We start from the raw sequence: 18,267 nt of genomic DNA on the forward strand, positions 1-18,267 counted from the left end.
TGTGAAAACGGGATTATGCTCTTTCACGCTGATTCATTTTTAAAATTTTAATACAGGCCTGTTCTAATGTATGTTCTAACTGCTGATTCTGCTAACATATGGATTTCTTGGACTCCTTCGAATACTTCCTTCAAGACTTACCCAAAGAGGTGTACGAAAAAATGGTGTGTGCAATGAACGGAAGCTATGGCGAGCTCTTGGGTCGTTCTTTGAATGTGCCAGCAGGAGAACTTAAGGTATGTTGCTGCTCTTGAAAACGACGTTTTTTTTTTCAAAAATAGTGAATTTCATTTTTTAACAGTTTAAGAATCTACAGGCATTCAGAATTGTGCAGCTGCAAAAATTATGCCTCTATCTGGTTCTGTTCAAAAGTTATGATGTTGTTTACAACTAGCAGCAGACCTCTCTGAAACCGAAACTGACATTTTGTGAAAACGAAACCTACATTTCAATCATTAAAACAAACTTATGTTTGTGCTCAAATAGGCAGGATACGTTTAGATTAGTTTGCGGTCAAGTATTTTTAAGGTTGATAACATTGAGCAATGGTGATCGCAATAATTTTTTTTATTCAAATGGAACAAATTGCCACGTGGGAGTGCACAGTGTGTCATCGTGTTTACACTGCGGCGACGTGTTGTATTGCTATTTAAAGCTATTGTTTCAACACTTCAGTGTCCTGGATTGTTGTCTTACAGAATATTTTTCCGGCTTTGCATCTTTATGTCTGTTGCTGTCTGGTGACGTAGAAATGAACCCTAGGCCAGAAACGAAGGTGATGTTAAAGGAATTGTGTGATGGCCAAAAGGCAATACAATCAGATCAGCATGAGCAAGCGACTAAAGGTGGTTGAAAACAGCCTTAAAATATTTAAAGAACAGGCGAGTACAATTGCTCAATTGTCTAAAACAGTAAAGCAGTTAGAAAGTACACTTCGGCAGCAGCAGGAAAGAATGGACAGCTTTGAGGACAGAAGTAGGCGGACTAACCTAGTGGTATTTGAAATAGCAGAAGGCGAGAAGGAATCCTTAACTGACCTTGAAGCGAAAGTGTTAGTGGGTGTATTCGAAGAAAACCTTGGCGTCAACTTGAGTACCGTGGATCAAATACATCGGATAGGAAAAAAGAGTACCCGGCCTCGACCTGTAATTCTCAGGTTGTATGAGTACAGGGAAAAAGCTAAAATTTACAAGCAATGCAGAAAGCTGAAGGGCAGCGGCGCCTCCATTTCTGATGATTTTTCAAAAGAAACGCTGGCAAAGCGTAAAATGATCTGGGATTCCGCAAAACAAGAAAGGGAAGACGAGCATCGTGTTCACTTGAATTACGAGAAACTACATGTGGACTCTGACGTTTACACATGGGGTCAATCAAAGCGCAGCCGTGCGAAGGGTCCGTATCCTAACAGACGCCCTACTGCTGGTAGGGGTGACTGACAGAACAACGAATGTGATTCGAATGCCTTCTGCTTGATCAACTTGAATGCTAGAAGTTTAGTAAACAAAATTGGAGGCCTTGAATACATCCTGGCTAATTACGATCCTCACGTGCTTACAATAACTGAAACGTGGTTGCGGCCCGAAATACAAGACCAAGAGCTCGGATCGCCTAATTATAAAATCCTACGAAGAGACCGCGGTGCTCGTGGGGGCGGAGTTGCTATTGTATTCAAGGCCGATATTGACTGTGTGCAAATGCCTGGTATTCCAACACATGAAAGCATCTGGTGTGAAATTAAGCTAGATAAAACAAGGGTAATACTTGGAACTGTTTATTGACCGCCTAAATCACCCATTTCTTATCTTGAAGATCTGCAGCTTTACTTAGAAAGCTTTAAAAAGCACAGCTGTCGCATAATCATTGCTGGGGATTTCAACTTGCCAGGGATTGATTGGTCCACCCTTAGCATTCAGCCTCGCAAAGATGCCCATTGTGAACTACTTCTAGAAATAGCTTTTAGTAAGGATTTACAACAGGTACAGTAGACTCGCGATATTTCAAACTCTGATAATTCGTACTTTCGGTTAATTCAAACAAAAATCAAATTTTTGGTTGGTTCGCCATGTTTTCAATGTATTTTAAGGCCGCTTAATTCAAACACCGCAATTCGGTTAATTCATACTTTTTGCTTGTCCATACCGAAAAATTATCGGCTATCGTTGCCACCACTGGTGAAAAATCTGACTTCTTATATCACCACAACAGCGGAAAATGTTAAAATAAGCACACTATGGCCTAAAAAAATAAAAGAAAGCAAACAAACAAAAGCCTCCCGAAGGGCACATTGTTGCTCAACTTTCCGTGGCTTGCTAGCATGCTTGCTAGCCAGTTCAAAGCAGGAAGTTCGAAATTAAAACACATAACCCTCAAAACTTGTGGAAATGACTGTCCACATGCGTTTGTCAAAACGCTCAAAACTGACGTAAAACCTGACGTAAAAACAAAGAGCAGGCGAAAAGGAAAAAAAAAAGGTGCGAAAGTGACGCGAGTAGCATCGGCCGATTCCGAATCACGTGACCGCTCGCGCTTTTCTTTCCCTGGTCAGTCACCCACGTTGGTAGCATCATGTCTCCGCGGGGGAAGTACCGAACCCTTTCTGTGAAAGAAAAATTGGCAGCCATAGAAGAAGTTGAGGCTGGAGCGAAGAAGACTTCTGTGGCATTGAAGTATGGAATCACAAAAAGTACGCTGACAACAATTGTGAAAGCGAAAGACAAGCTGCGAAACAACGCAGGCCATTTCGCTCCCGACAGAAAAAGGCTTAGGGAGGCGGCGCATCCGGAGCTTGAGAAGGCAGTTTTTCTTTGGCTGAAGCGCGCTCGGAGCTGCTGTCTACCAGTAAGTGGACCAATCCTGCGAGAGAAGGCCGAACAACTGTCTTTGCGCTTTGGAATTGAAGACTTCAAGTGTAGTGATGGATGGGTGTCGCGATTCAAGGAGCGACATGGCCTCACTTTCAAAACAGTAAGTGGAGAAGCGGCAGCGGTCGATGAGGCGGTTACTACCGACTGGCAGCAGACGCGTCTTCAGAGCCTACTGCTTGAATACTCCCCGGCTGACATTTATAATGCTGACGAAATGGGACTGTTCTTCAAGTGCCTTCCTCAGCAAACATTGTGTCCCAAGGGGGAACGTTGCACCGGCGGAAAGCTGAGCAAGGAGCGGCTCACAGTCATGGTTTGTGCCAATATGGATAGTAGTCACAAGCCCAAACTTTTCGTTGGCAAATTGAAGCGCCCGAGATGCTTTAAAGGCCTCCGAACTCTTCCTGTTTCTTATGCAGCAAATACACGTGCATGGATGACGCAATCTTTGTTTGAGGATTGGCTGCGGAAACTTGACGTGCGGTTTAAGCGCGATTAAAGAAAAGTGCTGATGATAGTGGATAATTGTCCCGCTCACGGTGACGTGGAGGGGCTGGAGGCAATTCGTCTTGAATTCCTCCCTCCAAACACAACAGCTGTCCTCCAGCCTCTGGATCAGGGGGTAATCAAATGTCTGAAGATAAACTACAGAAAGCTACTCCTTAAGAGGATGCTAATATGCATGGATAATTCCATGTCGTACAGCGTAACACTGCTGTCGTCTGTGGGAATGCTAGCTGACGCATGGAGTGCAGTAACATCGGCAACGATATGGAACTGCTTCCAGCATGCCTTCCGCATACCAGGCCTCACCAGTGATACCTTGCCTGACTGCGCTCGAAATGAAGGTGAAGACTGCCTCCAAATGGAGAGCGATGAAGCAAGGCTAGTACTTTCTGCACTCCAAGCACACAACATAGCTGCTGACCTCAGTGAATTTGCGGCTGCCAATGATAACCTCTACGTGTGCAGGGAAGACACCCTGGACGACTTGGTGGCTGAGGTGCTGCCAGCACAGTACAGCAGCGAAAGTGAAGAGGAATCAGAAGAGCAATCCTCTGTGACAGCAGCACAGGCCTTCCACTACCTTGCCGAGGTCCACAAATTTCTGACTGTAGAAGAAAATTCTCAAGAACAACTGGCTGCTCTTAACTGAATAGAGAACTTTGTTCTTAATGCACATGTAAAGAAAAAACAATTCATGATTTCTTCAAACGGTCTAGTCAGCCATAGATTTCCATTAAACTTGTTCTGGATCCTTCACCTCTGCTCTTCACCTCTGTTTTTACTGTGTAATTAAAGAGTGGAATGTTTAAAATATGATTTAAGTGGATAATTAATTGTAATGTGCGCTGTAATCTTGCTCAGAGTCATATATGCGAGAACTTCAGATAATTCAAACTTCCTGATAATTCAAACAAAATCCTGGAGTCCCTTCGAGTTTGAATTAACGAGAGCCTACTGTAGTTCATGAGTGCACACACGTAGTTGGGAAATCAAGATCTATATTAGAATTGGTGTTCCTAGACAGGCGATTTGAAGACTACGACGTATCGGTTGAAACCAGCCTCTCGGATCATAAGCTAGTTTATGTCGAGCTAAAGTCTACCGCTGTATACCCGAAGGCTGGTAGTACTACACATGTTCTGTGCTTCGATAGAGCCGATGAAACAACCATTATTGATCATCTTTCGCTGTGTTTTGATGAATTCACTTCGACAAATGACGTCAATGCGATATGGATTGCATTCAAAGATATTGTTTTTCACTGCGTAAACAGATTTGTGCCAACTCGGAAGAAGAAAATAAATAAACAGAACCTGTGGATAACCCGCGAAATTATACATTTAAAGCGGAAAATTAACCGTGAGAGACAGAAGTATAAAAATATCATATTAAAATTTCGGCACTAAGCTCTATATTGTGCACAAATATGGCTGCTGTAAAACAAATTACTATGACATGACATTAACTAATTTTATGAAGCACGATCCGCACCGCTTTTGGCACCATTTGTCGCATAATAACGAAGGTCCAAGTAGCTTTGTTGCTAATGGCGAACTTGTGTCGGTCAACTCGCATATAACGTATGTCTTAATGATTTTTTTCAATCTGTCTTTACTGACATTTCTGCAGATGGTCTTTCTCCCATCTCACTAGAATCACCGTACACATCACCAATGCCTAATATTCATGTTTCTCATGAAGGCATTGTAGCTCTTTTGCTTAAAATTAACGAGAAGAAATCTGTAGCTCCGGACGGCATACAGTTATTCTAAGTTCCCAAAAGCTTTCATAGAATTAGGGCAGAAGAAAAAGGTGACTGTATATTCCTGTCTTAATAAAGAAGTATATTTCATCGGCTTGACAGGTTCTTGGCCACAGGAGAGACGCAGCGGGACATGTCGTTAAACTTCCAGGTGGCCAGATCAACTACATGCAGCATTGTGTCAGCAGTGTCCGATGCTCTGTGGACTGCGTTAAAGCCACTGTATCTTCAGCATCTGCAAGGAGCTGATGAATGGCTCAAGGTACGCGATACTTATTTCACTAGGTGTTTCATAAGAATGATTTGTAACGTATTGCTTGTTCATACCACTTGTTTGGCATATTTAATAAAAGAAACCACATCAAACATTATTTGCCTTATATGAAACGGCCATGGAATGGCTCTTATGCTGCAGGTATCCGCAGAGTTTGAGGAGCGGTGGAATATGCCACACTGCGTCGGGGCCATTGATGGGAAGCACATGAACGTTGAGTGCCCCGCAAATTCTGGAACCCTTGACCATAACTACAAGGGTTCATTCAGCAAATCACTCCTTGCTGTCTGCGACGCACACTACAGGTGAGACTGGGTCCTTGCATCCCAATCTTTACTCAACGTTAGTGGAAATGGCATTTCAAGATGGTAAACATCCAGCTCCTTAAGTGTAATGACAGGCTTGTATGTTTATAAAGTATCACGTAGCAGCAAAAAATATCCATCACAGATGGTGATATGCAGATACATGTGCATGAGCACACACTGAACGTGTTGTGCACGTTGCACATTTTTAGTGGCTATGTGATGCACTTCAGAGTGTTTATCACAATTACCTCTGCATGTCACGTTCTATTTCATACTTATCACGTGCAACAGTTTTTTACGATTGCGTCGTTTCTGTGCAGGTTCCTGTACATGGAAATTGGCCACAGCTGCAGCGAGAGTTATGGCGGCATTTTTTCACGGTCCACTCTACAGAAAGAGATCGCCAGAGGGACATTAGGGCTGCCACCGCCAAGACCTGTTGGGAGTGAGGGGCTTCTCCCATACTTTCTTGTTGGCGATGAGGCCTTCCCACTCAAGGAATACATGATGCAGCCATACCCACGACGGAGTAGGTGCACAGCATATTACTGTATATATATTTCTGTCTGTTATGCTATTAGCTGTATGACAAAGAAACTTATCTGTGTGATAGGCTATAGAGGTGAAACTAAATTGTGTGAAAAAGCTGTGAAATCCCACTACACTGACATTCTCTAATTTCAGATCTTGTTCAAAGGGAGAAAAACAAAGCAACATTATAAGAGGTTACATATGTTATTTTTGGTGTTACTAGGGCTCATTTGTGCACAGAAGAAGGTTTCCAAAAAGAGAGAGAAGCGCATTAGTGGCAGGCTTAGCGTCGCAAAAAAGAGACGCTGTGCTGTGCAATGTACTCGGAATATATTACGTTACATGTCGTTTTTGCCATAGGGTATGCCATACTGCATTGCAGCAGTTTTTCTGTGTTTTAGTGATGAATTTTTATTACAACACAAATTGTGCATTTTTCCTCACTTCATTGATAAATGTTTTTTTTTTTTTTGCAGCACTGTATGAAGACTCACGCGAGACGCACAAGCGGCGAGTTTTCAACTACTGCTTGAGCAGGGCCCGGCAAGTCATCGAAAATGCCTTTGGAATCCTGGCACGATGGAGAATTGTGCGGCGACTGTTCAAAGCCACGACCGACAATATTAATAGATATGTGGGAGCCTGCACAGTGCTGCACTATTTCTTGATGAAGGAGTCATCAGCCTCTTCTGCTGCATACTGCCCGCCAGGTTCTTCCGACAGACTGGGAAGGGTGACTTTCCCCTGGCAGCTGGAGGGAGGAGGAATCAGCTGGTGGTGCCCTCTTGCCATCAGTCTACTGGGTGTCACGCTGCTCGATGCGAAGGTTACTTGTATTTCAAAATATGTTTGCTGCTAGCAATTTGAAAGCTAGGCAAATTAAACCTGGCATATTATGTTTATAGACCTTTGCACTGAGGCTTCCACGGGCGCCACCATATTCGGACTACTGGCGCCGCCTAGCGTCTGCTTGGCGGCGATGTCATACTGGACTGTCGTTGCTCAGCCTCAGCCGGCTCAGCGCTGCTGTTGCTATCAACAAACATATCTTAAAACGTTGGTTGCTATCTACATCTGTGTTTCTCCGTATCTTCGGCCTTCACAGAGTCGCCTTGCCATTTTCGTGCTATTCTCACCAGTGTCGCGAGGCATCGGCTACACATAGAGACGGAAACTTTCCTGCTGGCAGCGGCGGTACGACTGCGTGCGACTGCCGGATGGCGGCAGCAAGCGTCAGCTCAGCGCTGCAGCTGCTTTCACCTATGGCTCTCCATGTGTTAAGTCTCCTCAGCGTCGTTTTTGGACCTTTAGAGCAAGTGTCCCCAGTGTTGAGAGGTGCCACTTTACGCATTAAGCCGAATACTTTCCTGTTTTGAGCGCCCATGGCTGCAAATTGTTAATAAGCTGTGGGCACATACCTTAGAAAAAGCAGCAGAGCAAAGCAGTTGCAAGCTAGCATTGCAACTTTATTTGCTGTGTTGTACCTGCAAAAAATGCATTTCGTTATGTGTAGTACTTGAATGAACATAAACAGATATTAAACGCGCTTCGGCACGTTTAGAAAAATCAGTCTGACAGTCGTGCATACATTCGTCAGAGGAGGCCTGGGAGACGGGGCCGCCTGTGGCACAAGGTTTTCTTTTGCTCTCTGGAAATAAAAGGGGAGCGCTTATTACCGATGTTATCGCCAACATAACGTGTGAGCCTAGCTGCTTCGGCACTTGGATGTATCTTTCGTGACGCGCCGCCGCCCCTTCCCGACCTACAATTAATTCGAAAACGCCCACTGTCATCACGCTTGCCAAAACTTCATCTTGTTGGCTCACATTTGCATATTTATAGCCTATCTAAACATTAGGGGCTGACGATGGAGACACACACTGCGCATCTGACCTTCCTCGCGTATCCGAGCTGAAGCGTCGGCTCTGGATTCTCAGATGTCCACTTCCCGTCGATAAAATGAATCAAGCAGTCGCGCGACAACTCCGTATGGACGAATCCCTTGCGATTTACAGCGCTAATCCAGCGATGCTTCAGTACCGCGTCGGCAGGAAACCGATACAACAGGTAGATGTTGCAGCCGCAGACCTCTTGCAGAACATTGTGCATGTTGCACTGCTCTTTTCTTGCTGCATTGTGCTTCTTCTGGTTGTTCGAACAACCGTACACAGCGAAGTGCTGCCCGGACGTTCGCATAGCCTGTGCGGATAAGCTTAAAATCGCGAAAACGTCGTGCAGTCAACGCAGGAACTGTGCGCGTGATAGTCCAGCAAGAGAGGGCAACTATGAGACGCTAGCTACTCTTGCTATTGGGCGCCTGATATCCGTTTCCGACTCTCTGGTTCAATGCTTCCGGTGCAAAGGTCTACAGGTATGCGAAAGAAGTTCGGGACAAGCTGGCATACCACTTCGTCACAGCCGGCCAAGTTCCCTGGCAAGATAAAGCGGTCACCAGTACTTGAACTGCACAAGGTGTGTTGTCAAATAAGCTTATTCAAAACAAACACTCGCATTTTACATAGGAATTTCCTGTGCAAGAAATATCACAAATGCACAGGGAAACGAGCAACAGGAGTGTCATACCAAGTTAATCCTTGAAATTGAAATATCACATATGTCTTACCCGGACACATGAAAGTATTGCATTTTCATCTATGATTGACAAAGGCACACATAAAGGAATATCGCATTGACACCTCGAATACAAGGCAATAATTGATAAAAAAAGTTGCAACAGTTGCAGTTGCAGCTTAAAATATTCCTTTATATTTCAGGCTGTGTGGTGATAATATAACTACAAAGCTCACCACAGATCTCTAAAAACGGTTACTGTAAGGCACTGCTTCAAAAAGAAAGTTTTCACAATACTAAAGCTTAGCATGAGAAAAATACAAAAAATTTACCTAAAAATACGCTGATGAGGATTATGACTAGAATATGTAACAGCACCCAAAGGAAATGTTCCTTTCAATTGCTGGTGTTCCTATTTTCCACTTCTGCCTGATATATCATGGACTCCCTCAGGTGCATCAGGTCTTGCGCTACATGAATTGGCAGTGCCCGCAGGCGCGCATCAGTTCTCAGCACGAAATATGCAATGTCGTCCCTTTTGTTTGCGGTTTTGTGCTCCTTTAGTTGCACTAGATGCTCCAGACTGCTTTACTTCATACCACACACCATAAACGAAGCGCACGGCTTTCAAAAGGCTGACCTTCATGTCAGGGGGCCCATATGCATGACCTAACGTGCCAGGAGCTGCGTGGTCAATGGCTAAAATTAGCCACTCCAGCATGCGCCGCCAATAAGTTGATGATCACGCCGGCGTCCAACGGCTGCAGGCCTGTTGTAGTGTTCGGAGGCAGAAACATCAATTCGACAGATGATAGCTTCGGGCTAACGCTGTGTGCGCTACAGTTGTCAAGTAGCAACACTACTTTTCTTCCTTGGCCTTCAATTATACTGTCGAACTCGAGCAGCCTTCACAATCGCGGTGCTCCCGGCTTTCAAGATGGTTGATAACGTCGACTGGGCGAGCACATACTTCCTCACGAGGGCACTCACCTTGAAGCCGCGTCAAGAGTCTTGCAAAATGTCCATCTTCGTGTCAAGGGACACAGCTTTGTGCTTTGTCGGCGCCATCTTCGAACTGGGTTGTACCGTTGGTTGCACGATGCTTCGATGGCGTCAGCCTGCTATCGCGCTCGCTGAGAGAGAGAGACTGAGTGCAGGACGGACCTCCTAGACTAGAAGGCCTGAGTGCTCGGCGAGTGACATCATGGAGAAGAGGCCGGCGGCACACTTGGGGATACGGGTTCAATGAAGGGATCACGACTTGGTTCACCTAGCAGCAGTATGCTTCCATTGACTACTCCACACTTTTTCTTCAGTCGAAACTGCGGAATGAGCAGCAGACACTTTCCAAAGCATTTACATAGAGGCACAGATACAAAACAGCTTTGTAAAGCTTGTGCAGGTATTTATGCCAGCAGCTTTTTATAGCGTAGCGCTTTGTAGTCTGCGTAATGTACGTTTTTTGTGAATTATTATTAGAGAGGTTTAGCTTGTCCGGAAAGCCGCCCCGTTAGCGTTGGGGCGTTTTACCGGGTGCGAACTGCGCATGCGCATGACTTTACCGGATACCGTATTGCGTTACCGGATTGCCGGATCCCGGTACCGTCCGCTCCGACCCAGGTGGCCAGATTTTTCTACACCGACGACCGAATAAGCCGAGTCAAGACAAGCCAAAAAAACAAAACAAAGAACTACAAGATGGCTGTCGCTCCCGGCGTTCGCTCGCGCAGGCGATTCTTGCCGAGCGATGATATTATCATTCTACAAGAAGTGTTGGCACACAACCCGTTTGAAGACCCCACGATGTGGGTGAAGATCACGGATATACTTCGCGAACTCACGTAAGTGGTTCGCAATATCCGCAGCGTGAGAGAACGGCTTGACCTTCTCCTCGCACAGTTCTTGCGCGACGACATCAAAAACAGGAAAAAGTAAGTGTTGCAGACGTTTATTACTCGTCGATATCCTAAGCTAACACGTTTCGGCCAAATTTTCTAAACGCGCCTGTTTGCTTTTCTAGATCAGGGACGGAGGAAGAGTACGAGGCTGTGCACAGGCTGCTACAGCAGGTCGCAGACCTGGCACGCGAGTGCAGTTACCGCCCGCCAAGGTCAGCGGTGCGGAGCCACCGCGGCACTAAAAACGCTGCTGCGAGCGCCGCACGGGCAAAGGAGCGCCAGCCCAGCACCCGCAAGACAGCTGCCGTGGACAGCTTCACCGATTGTGGTAGGAGACTTGTTACTTCACTTTTTCTTTTATTCTTCTTTGGGGGAGGGGGGGGGGTGACGTGCATGAGTTGAGATGTTAGCACTTAACTTGATTGCTAAATACAATGCTTCATGCCCTTGTGCCATACCATATGTATTGCTATCTTTATTCATTTCACACCTAAGATTGGTCGCTGTATGGCTTCCTGAAAGATTGCATTCAAGTATGCAAACCATGTTCATTTTATTTAGCCGTGTAGTTGCAGTTTTGAATCATGAGAGCCAAGTAATTACTGTAATTACCATAATAATAATGCCTCAAGCCTGCTATTTTTTATGGGACTGCATTTTAAAATGTGTAAATCATGTAGAACTGTGCTGCTGCTTCCTCTTGAAAGTGCAGTTTTCTCCCACAAATTCTTTAGGCAAACATTTCACCACACGCGCCTCCATATGACTGAACTGTTAGGAACCAGTACAAGGAACCTGCCCTAAGTGTTAGCAAAGCTACTGGTTTTGTTTTAAATTTCATGAAATTTTATGCTCTTTTCTATCTGTAGGGGAGAACAGCGACGCACACATATTCGTACCGGAGCCAGAAGAGGAGCCTGATGACCCGGGCAGGTGGGCCTCAAGCGGATGGCCTGCATCGCCTGAGCCTGAGCCATGTTGTCGTATGTAAAAGTACCTTATTCTCAGTGCATATGATGAAAGCTCAGTAAAATAGTGCTGCTTGTACTCGATTCTTCAAGTAATCTGTTACCTGTTGTCTTGAGGAAGACATTGTTAATGTGCTCATATAATAGGCGCCACTTCGTGGGTTTCTGCAGAACTCGTTTACTCTATCAGTATCCTGGTGCTTTGAATTCTCAATTAATTCTTCCTCATCTTGTCTTCTGGTTAGCTCAGTCAGTGGAGGAACTCTCCTGGAAAGGCATTAGTCCCAGATTGAATCCCAAGGCCAGGATTAATTTTCTTGGAACTGTGCAGCTTTCTTTAAAGAAAAAAAAAGGGAGGGGGGGGGGTTTCCTAGTCGCTGTAGGCTACTTTCAGATGGATAACACAATTCTTTCCTTTCATGAAACTTCCCCCACATTGCTGATTTCCACAGAACAGTGCATTTGCTCATACTGTGTTCCGAGTTCGTTGGATAGCAGCATTTCTTGAAGCTAGTCTGGATAATCTCCAGACTGACTTTATGGCCTGCGCGTCGAAGGAACTCCATTAGCTCATGAATATTGTTAGCTTTTTCATGAATGTAGATCAAAATTTGATGCAATGAGTATGAGGCAATAGGTCATTTTGCATACCATTCCAGAAAATAAAGGGTGACCTATATTGAAATAAATACGGTAGTCCTGCATAAATAAGAAAATATTGCCAGACACTGCAATTATGAGCTGTCAGTCAGTAACATAAAACTGCTGATGTGAGTGGCAGATTTAGGACTTCTGAAATATCGGGGAACAATTTTTTTAGACGCTTAAACGTGCAGATAACATTAAAATGTTAAAACACTAAACCATAGAAACAAATAACATCAATTATATTCCTGAATCTATGGAAGCCACATAGAGAGTTCGATTGTACTGTGCAGATTTGTCAATGACCTGATTCATGTGCAAATCTTATACTCCATTTTTTTACACCTCAAGGGCAGCCGGCAAGTCCCAGTGACTGCACACGCGAAAACCCCGCACAGAGGTCACCAGTGGGCACAGATGGCAATGACGGCCGTTTGCCATTGCAAGGTAACTATCTTATTCGTTTCACTCCCTCTTGCACCATAAATAAGGTATATACAGTATATATATACTGTATATACAACTGCTTGTATGTATATACAAGCAGTTGTGTATACAGACTCCCTAAGTGTCGTGAAAGCCTTGTTGTCAATCTGTAAGCATAAAAATCCCGTACTTATTTAGCTCTGTTCCGAGCTGTGTAAAGCTTATCTTGCTAACCATCATATCATTATATGCTGTGTACACAGCCATAGGGGAATCAAGGGTAACGTTCTGGCGGACCAGATGGCCACATCAATTGCATCACATGCTGTTAATCCTACCGCTGCTGTCCCTGTCACAGACCCGAAGCCTTTCTTACGAAGGAAACTGCGAAACCACTGGCAATGCATGTGGAACATAGAAACAAATAATAAACTGCAGGTGATAAAGCCACAATTAGGTTCTTGGCCCTCTGCAACAAAAACACGACGAACAGATTTCCTATTCTGTCATCTCAGAATAGGACACACATTTGGGACCCATAATTTTATACTTTCTAGAAATGAACCTTCAACCTGTGGTAGATGCTGGGAGAGGGTGACCGTCCTCCACATCTTACTTGAGTGTCGGGAAGCCGAAGCTGAGAGAAAGAAACATTTTCCTCTGGCATAGCGCTATTGTATCCCGCTTCACCCGGCTATGGTTCTTGGCAAAGAACCGCATTTTAACGCCAAAGCAGTCCTCAGTTTCTTCAATGGTGTTGTGCTACATGTTATTAGTCCCATACATTCGTAGTGCTCCCTCTCTTCAGAGGATGCCGCTGTGATAGCAGCATTGCATAACATGCCTCCAGGACCTTGTGTCTCAAGGGCTCTGGTGAGGCCATAGTGCTGTGGCCAGTATTTGATTCTGACATGCTTTGTATATCTTCATTTTCGTAATGTACTTTAAGGCTGATAGTACACGTCGTTAGCCATCGCCATAATCTTACTACATGTAGATTTTACAGCCTTTAGAGCGACTATTTTTTAGGCCCCTTTACAGCCACGTCACATCAACTTAATAGAATGTATCACTCCACTGCGAAATCACTAACACTGGCATGGCACTCTTTGGCCATACCTGGCCCTTGCGCCAATAAAAACCACACATTCATTCATTCATTTCCCTCTGGCACCACAGACACGCTGTATACATTGTGGTACTAGCAGTGCAGCCAGTAATAGTAAGGCCAGTATTTTACGCTTCAATAATATAACTGATTGGATGCTGCCAACTGCCTGCTTAACACATTCCGAATGCTTTCTGTCAGCACTTGCATAAATAATAATCAAGTGAGGCCACATTGGTAATGATGGTAGTTTTTAAACACACTATTGGTGTATGTCATATAACTGTCCCCTTGCCTATAAAAGTATTGTCACACCTATATGGTCATACTGTTTGTAGTATGTACAATTCAGCAAAGCTGCATTAGTCCAGTGAATACTGCATGTCTGAAATTCAAGTGAAAAGCCAATTTTCCGCACGGCTTTACTGCAGTTAGTGCCAGTACTGCCTGATGTTACAGAATTCCTAAATGCACACTCAGGCAATATTAAGGTTAATTTTATTAAATTTTGCATTTTAAGAGCTTCCTGCAAATGCAACGGGCACCTGCCATGGGACCGTGCATGGCAACAGCAGCAACAGACCATTGCCACCTGCTGCCCCTGTACTAGCGACCCCTCGTGTACGAAGGACACCACTGAGAGGTAAATAACTTTCTTCACAAAGAACCTGGTGTCACAAGCGCTTGTCTGCATTACTGACCAAGTCTGGCAGTAGGGTGCAGTGGAATGCAGTGAAGGGCTTCGTGTTACGCTCATGTGTGTTTTGCGCACTGTTGTTACCACAGTCTTCGGTTCCGGTGGCCACTGCAAACTCGTCAGTTGGATTGGTGCATAGCGTAGGCTCGTGCATTGTGCAGTTCGGCACATGTTTGCAGATAGTTGCATATTCCGACCATGGTTGAGCTTGTGGTTCTGCAGTGTTACACCGGGTGCGAACTGCGTGGTGCTTTCTTTTGCTTTCATTGTAGCAAGTGTGAAGTGTTATTCATGTATGAGTGTACAATTCTGAAAATTAGTGTGAATGCATTGAGGATTGGGCCAGTTCCATGACATGACTGTTTGGTTTTCTGCATGCTGTGCAAGGAGCTGTCACTAAAAAAATTGGGAAGGAGAGCAGGACCGAGCCATGCAGCAAGCAAGGAACATAGAATCATCACGTAGTTAACTATTGCGACCTTAAGAGGAAGGTTTAGCTCAGGAGCTTCAATCTAAATCCACAGAAAATGAGATATCATTTTTATTAGCAACCATTGCACCGAATTTGATGAAATTTGTTGCATCTCAAAGAAAAAGGTTAAATATAATGACTGTTGGTAGTAAATTTTTTATTTACGCTGTCAATTTTAAAAATAAAAATGGCTCAAAATCCAAAATTTTCTGAAAAGGTTACTGTGAAGTTTACGGCAATGTAGCACAGTAAAGAAAAATTTTATAACTCTGTGAATTGCATCTAACTGTACATTTAAAGCGGACATAGTTGACATAGTATGCATGCTTCTGAAATAGACCACTAACATGTGAGTAGGACTTTCGCAATACTCTTATAAACGGTGTAGCAAATCCATGCACAATATAAGTTGATGTCGAATTTGTTTTGAATGCTGTAATGGGCATAGCTTACAGAACTGCGCATCTGTTCTTGGTGCAGAGCTACAAAGTTGTAAACTTCGTGCTTTTATTTTTTTACAAACTTACTAAGTTCTTGAAAAAAAGATTCAGGCCTTAAATCATAGTTTCGCTTCCAACAGTCACTAGACTTTTTTTCTCTCAAGTGCAACAAATTTCATAAAAATTGGCCTAGTGGCCGATTGTAATACATGGTTTCAGTAAGCGTTTCTGCGTTCTGCGACCACGCTAAAACTTCTACTTTACATTTTTGGGTGAGCTAAACAGTAGTTACTGGCCCGATGTGGCTTCTGATGCATTCAGAAAGGGGAGTTGTATTTAGCATGCGACAGAAAGAGGGTGGTGGGGGTTTGTACACCCAGATCAGGCTGTTCTATTATTTTTTTTTCAGTACGGCCATTTATTTGTTTTTAATGGTACCTTGAACAATGTTGCACGTTGACCCCTTAATGAACTGTACACGAGGCATCAATGCATCTGTTGTGCAGGTGCCAGTATGTCGTGAATATGTGGCACGGGGTACCTGTCGGGCATTGTGACACTGTTCAGCGCTCGATAGTACCCGCAAGGACGCCAGTCACCGGATGATTGCTTAGGGAACATATGAAGGGGAGATGCCCAAGGACTGGAAGATGGTTGGATGATACCCAACTCCAACATATGGTCGAATTCCTGTCGTGCCACCACCAGTTTCTCGGGCGACAATCGACATAGTCGAGCGTAAACCGTTGGTCCAGTAGTGGTGATGTGGTGAAACACATTGTGTATTACTGGGGATCCCACTTGGCGCTGGTGTGTCTGGTTAGAAAATTGGCTCAGTATGGAAGTGAAACGAAGAGGGCCTGCTGGCTTGATCAGCATAGGGCTGAGCAGCGTATGTCTTGAAGGCTTGCCTTTTACATCGCTTTGTGACACAGGGTCCTGTAACTTCCGCTTATGCACGTCGACTAACAGTCTGAAGTGGCGCAGAAAATCCGCCCTGAGAATGGCGAATTTCACGTCGGCTACTATGAAAATCCATTGTAGCATTCTCTGCAGGTCCAGAGTGACAGTTAGGACCTGCCAGACTGACGGATGTGCGTTGCAGCAGTCAGTAACCTACTGGAGCAAAGCTGCGGTTCGCAACCGCTTTCTTGATGCTTGAAACTCATCGCTTTCGAAGGCTTGAAGAATCTGTTCATTTTCACGTACGTTCCCAACGTGCTCTGCTTCACGTTGTACTTGGTCATCATGTGCTGTCGCAATTCGCCGTTCTTCAAAGCCTGCAAAATTTCCACCTTAGTCGCCAAGTTGTTGGCTTCGTACTTCTCCCGCTTTGACGGCGTTGCCATCACCGTAGCACAGGATGCTTGTGGCATGCAAAACATGGTCACAACGAAAAGAGACAACTCCGCAAGAAGAGATGATGCCGACTTGACAACACAAGGAAAAATGGCATCGAAGGCGCAGTGGAGCAAAGAAAGAAGACACTGACATTCGGCGACGCTGCGCTGCTTTACCACACTTTCGTGTAGCGGCAACCGTCAGCATTTGTCTGAATTAAGCGGTGCGGGGCCGAATTCTGACAAATTAACGAAGGTTTGGGCCCATAGACTACCATACACTTTGGCCGGTACCAATAGAGCCATCCGAATTACCCAAATTTTCAAATTAACGGGTGTCGCATTAATGAGCTTTTACTGTAGTGTCCCTGAGTACAAGACACACGTGTGTCCTTGTACTCAATGCTGCATTTGTCACCTTCAAAAAAGCACTGCTTGTGCTTCTAAGCATGAAGTTCAGAAACGTTTCATAACATTTCTTATGTCCCTTGTTTGATTTGTGCAGGCACACGAGGGCATAATGAAGCCACCCTGGCGTATCTGGAGGCCCGGTCAGACCAGGAAATGCAAATGCGCATGCTTGGTCATGAACTTGACCGGGAGAGACTGGCCCTCCAGATACGCCAGCACGACGACAAAATGCAGCTCCACATCCGCCAGCATGACAACAACGTGAGGCTGAGGGAGCAGGAGCTTGAGCTGCGAAAAACTGAGCTGGCTGCACTTCTTGAGGAAAGGCGGAGCAACCAAGTGTACCAGACTGCCCAGCTGGAGTTGATCAAAGCTTTAACGGAAAAGCTACAAAAATAGTATTAATCGTACCTGATGCTCCAGTTTCTTGTTCAGTGCTCTTTTTTCTTTCTTTTCTTACTCTCAATTCACATGCATGACGCTCCCATTTCTTGTTCACTGCTCTTTTTCTTTCTTTTCTTAATCTCGGTACATACAGATCATGGTGCACTATTTTAAAACAATTAAATTAGGGGGTTTTACGTGCCAGAACCAATATTTGATAGTGAGGCACGCCGTAGTGTGGGACTCCCGAAAGTTGCACCACCTGGGATTTTTTAACGTGTACCTAAATTTAAGTACACAGTGTTTTCACTTTAGCGCACTGTTTTAGCATGCTCTGATGGGACAGTGAAGGGTACACTACCTTGCACAAGTTGAAGTGTAGTATCTTTGCTGTGGAGTTTTTAAGCCATAAGAATGAATGCTCGGGTTTTGTGTTTAATTCATGTGTTCCTCATCAGCCACACTGATTCTGCTTATTTAGCGATGATTTATTGAGTTGCCATAAGTGTTCAATGTTTTGCTCATGCATAGAGGATGCCTTGTCTTCAGAATGCACGATGGCCCAATTTTTATTTAATATTTATTTTCTTTTTCTGTTGTTAGTCGGTTCGTACAGATCATGGTGCACTGCTTTAACTGGTTTAGTTTTAATAGAAATCGT

At 44.5% G+C, this 18,267-nt stretch overlaps 1 protein-coding gene across 1 annotated transcript; it reads left to right on the forward strand.

The window, feature by feature from the left end:
- The first annotated feature begins 10,620 nt into the window (after positions 1–10,620).
- LOC135912807 (uncharacterized) lies at positions 10,621–17,988 on the forward strand. Its single transcript, XM_070524584.1, has 6 exons — positions 10,621–10,658; positions 10,838–11,043; positions 11,585–11,698; positions 12,680–12,775; positions 14,383–14,505; positions 17,317–17,988. Exons 1-6 carry the CDS (start codon positions 10,621–10,623, stop codon positions 17,619–17,621), a joined length of 882 nt encoding a protein of 293 aa, XP_070380685.1. The 3' UTR covers positions 17,622–17,988.
- Positions 17,989–18,267: the final 279 nt, after the last annotated feature.

This window comes from Dermacentor albipictus, chromosome 8 (assembly GCF_038994185.2).
Source record: "Dermacentor albipictus isolate Rhodes 1998 colony chromosome 8, USDA_Dalb.pri_finalv2, whole genome shotgun sequence".
Lineage (NCBI taxonomy): Eukaryota > Metazoa > Arthropoda > Arachnida > Ixodida > Ixodidae > Dermacentor > Dermacentor albipictus.